Genomic DNA, 3,427 nt, shown 5'->3' on the forward strand with positions numbered 1-3,427 from the left:
TCATGCAGTTTTAAAGAGTCAGCATAGCTGATCAAGATAGTAGATGGAATGTAACAGATATATCTTCACTTGCATAAGCTTTTCAGAAAGACAGCAAGAGTAGCCTCCCTAGACAATGCTGTATTTCAGCCTCATCCTTTTTACATGAGACTCAAGCAGTTTACACTTTCTCATTTCCTTTTATTACACCAGCTAAAAAAAAAAAATAATAATTGCCCACATAAGTTTCTATCTAAGGGCAATAAATTAAGAATTATACTGTGCATGCTTCCATGAGCACTAGTAGCCTTCAGTGCATTGCTTAGGGAAGGCCCAGAAAAATTAGGTATGGCTTTATAAACCAAATACACTCAATGACATTCAGAAACAAAGAGGCAGCCTATATAAAACTTGCTCCTTGTTGATGTACATTGTTTGTCAAGCAAAATGCTGCATTGTGTGCCAGTTCACTTACAAACCACTGCCATATGTCTCTAATCCTTTTGGATTTCTGTCTTTCATTTTAGGAGACTCATAGTTCAGACTTTGCATGGCGTAAGCAAAGCTGGCTGTGTTTCATACTAATTTTAGTCTTCTTCCTACTACCATTCCCCAGCTCCTTCACCAAGTATTTTTCATATTAGAGTTCTTATTCCAAATATAGGAACAAATAAATTTGGCTTGGAAAGTGTGATAGTTTATTGAATGCATAAAACATTATGATACAAAAATAAGTTAACTGCATAGAAAAATTTCAAGAGCTATAGACAACATTAAAGTTAATGTAGATGGAAGTTTGATCCATATGTGAAGAGCCTCTACTATCTGCATCTGAAAAAACACAAGAATACACTGTAAGAGTTACACAACTAAAACCTTCAGTCACAAGTAGATACAACACAGAAGAGAAGCGCTTGGGCCATTTGTTTGAAATTCAGATGCTTGCTCTGCTTTCCATTTTCCCAGAACTTGACCAAGCCTCACACTGTTACAACAATTTGATATCCTAATGCTTGTGTCTATAGAGCTATTTTAATCACTACAGTACGGAGAAGTAACGATTTGCTTGTGCTGTCAGAACCCCTCTGCTGCACTCCCAACACCAATTAAAGGTCAACTACCAACTCCAGAGCAGCGAGAGGTATGACAGTGGCACTCCTACGCTGTGTTGACACAAGACTATTTTTAAACAGTGTTTGTCTTTTCTTCTTCTACAGGTTATACCTGTTGTGCTGAAGACTCCCATTAGAGGGCACTCCTATTGCTCCCGTTGACTTGAAGGCGGTTTGAGAGGCTCTGGTCAGAGCTGCATACCTGCAAAGAAATACAACCAGGCTCAGCACCTCCACGCACCCTGCCAGTAGTTTCACGCTTCCATCCAACCTAATTATCTGCTTATCTGTTACATAAGTCTTACACTTCTACTGCACAGAACAATGAAGTTACATCCGCCTGCAAGAGTCAGATTTTTATTAAAATTAACTTCCAACTTGGCTCGGCAGAGTTTGATTGTTCTTGGTTACTTCAAGGTGCAGGGCAGAACTTTAGGATTCTAGTACTTAGATCCAGGCCCCAAAGGATACTCAAGTTGGCCAGTGTCTTTTCTTAGTAAGGAAAGATACTGACAGGGAAGCCTGGAAGAATTTCAGGAAAGCACTTGACAAGCTTTTCTCTTCACTCAGAGAAGAGACGCAAGGAGGAAGCAGTGGCTGTTTTATTGACGTGACCAGTAGTTTACAGAATTGCCTGTTTGTCTGAGCTCCCCACCAAACCCTGATACCAGCTCTGAAAATTCAGCTTGAGTTCCAAGTATCCTAAACAGAGCTTACCCTGCCTTGGACATGGGGTGGCTGCTCCTTTTACAGTCGTGATCCAGAGGATGCCGATGTTTTATGCAGAAGTTCCCACCGCATTGTTCACAAACTACCTTCATCATCTCTCTCCTTTTGCAGCCTGGCTTTAAGCACTTGTTTGTGAAGATCTAAGTAACAGAGGACACAGAGCTGGCAACACTCACTTGCTTTCAGTGATCAGCTTCCCAAGTAATGACCAAGCTGAAGCACGAATGCTCAAGCACCCTTAGAATTAAGATGAAAGGGAGCAAGCTTCTACACATTCTCCAATCAGAAAGCTTAACTTCACAAACATTAGGCAGACAGTTTAGACTTCAGGAGCAGTTTCCTTACCCTCTGCTTCTGCTGTGCTGGATTGTATTTGCAGTCCTTATCCATATGAGCTCCAACCACAATATCTGGTATTTCACCCTTCTGCACTGGGATAGGTACATTACAGAGGGGACACACTGGAACCTGCACATTCTAAGAACACACAAACACAGATTACGTAACCATCTTGATTATTTTTCACTGCTTCCCCTTCTTCATGGGTGACAGAAGCGTCTTCACAAGTGTTTTATGTTTTGCTCATTCACCAATACTTTTAAAGACACTTCATAAAGGTAACTGCAAATCATTACAAAAAAGAAAACAGACATGCTTCGCCAAAACTATTTGTAGCAACATGTTTGGCACATTTCCTTTAAATATGCTTTAGGCTTTATAGAACTACAGCCTTTGAACACTTCAAACCCCAAGTACTAGGCCACTTAGTTCTATTTATTCTCTAATTTCATGTTTGCTGTCTTTCAACTTAAAGGACTAGGGCTGCAGAAAGTTTCAGGTGACAATACATTACTTAAAATATAATGCACTCCTCTCTGGGAAGATGCAATGTAAATGAAAAACTAGAATCTAGCAGTACTGACCTCTAAAATGTTATGTTTTTCTGTATTTGAAACTCAGCTTTATTATTAACTTAGATCTTACGGTTCTCCCATCCAACCACAGGCCAAGTTTCAGAACAGCCTTTATATGTGCCTTGGCAATTCTGCCGTGTGAATTACTAGCTCAGGTTTGGAACTTACTTTCTTGTAGGCAGATCTACACTTGTGGTCATCGTAACGGATGTGATCTTTACAGAAGACCTCCCCACATGCATCACACTTCAGAGGAAGGAAGTCTGGGAGGGAAAAAACCAACCAAACAAACATTTTCATGGAGCAGAGCTAACAGTCATAGAAGCACTTATAAAAGACTACAAATAAACTGTAAAGCAAATAATTTTTGTCTTGTCACAATACAATTATGGCTACAGATGTCATTCTCCAAGTAGGAGAGATAAGTTTTCCCTCTTTTTATCCAGTGTTAGACTAACACAGGCTTTAAACACCAGGGGAGCCTCTTGAATGCAGAAACTTTAGTAAAGAATTAGCCAAGAGCTAAGAGTCGAAGGACAAACCCAAAGACCACACTCAGAAGTCCGCATTACTCTTAGAAAAAGCCCAAATATTCCTTAATAGCACACAAGAACAAAATACACTGGGCTACACTATTCCTCTCTTGCTAGTCCCGTCCAGAGCGGATCACAGAGGCAGCACCGGCACCTGCTG

General features: G+C 40.4%; 1 protein-coding gene across 1 annotated transcript; it reads right to left on the reverse strand.

The window, feature by feature from the left end:
- Positions 1-1,085: 1,085 nt before the first annotated feature.
- Positions 1,086-2,997, reverse strand: LOC104268780 (AN1-type zinc finger protein 2A-like; the record flags this gene model as incomplete). Its single annotated transcript, XM_009877519.1, is given in 4 exon segments — positions 1,086-1,293; positions 1,809-1,960; positions 2,166-2,297; positions 2,903-2,997. Coding segments are annotated over 4 exon segments (587 nt in total), but the record flags the coding sequence as incomplete, so codon positions are not given.
- Between the last annotated feature and the right edge of the window lie 430 nt (positions 2,998-3,427).

Source organism: Apaloderma vittatum, unplaced genomic scaffold, assembly GCF_000703405.1.
Source record: "Apaloderma vittatum isolate BGI_N311 unplaced genomic scaffold, ASM70340v1 C12259888, whole genome shotgun sequence".
NCBI classification, from domain to species: domain Eukaryota; kingdom Metazoa; phylum Chordata; class Aves; order Trogoniformes; family Trogonidae; genus Apaloderma; species Apaloderma vittatum.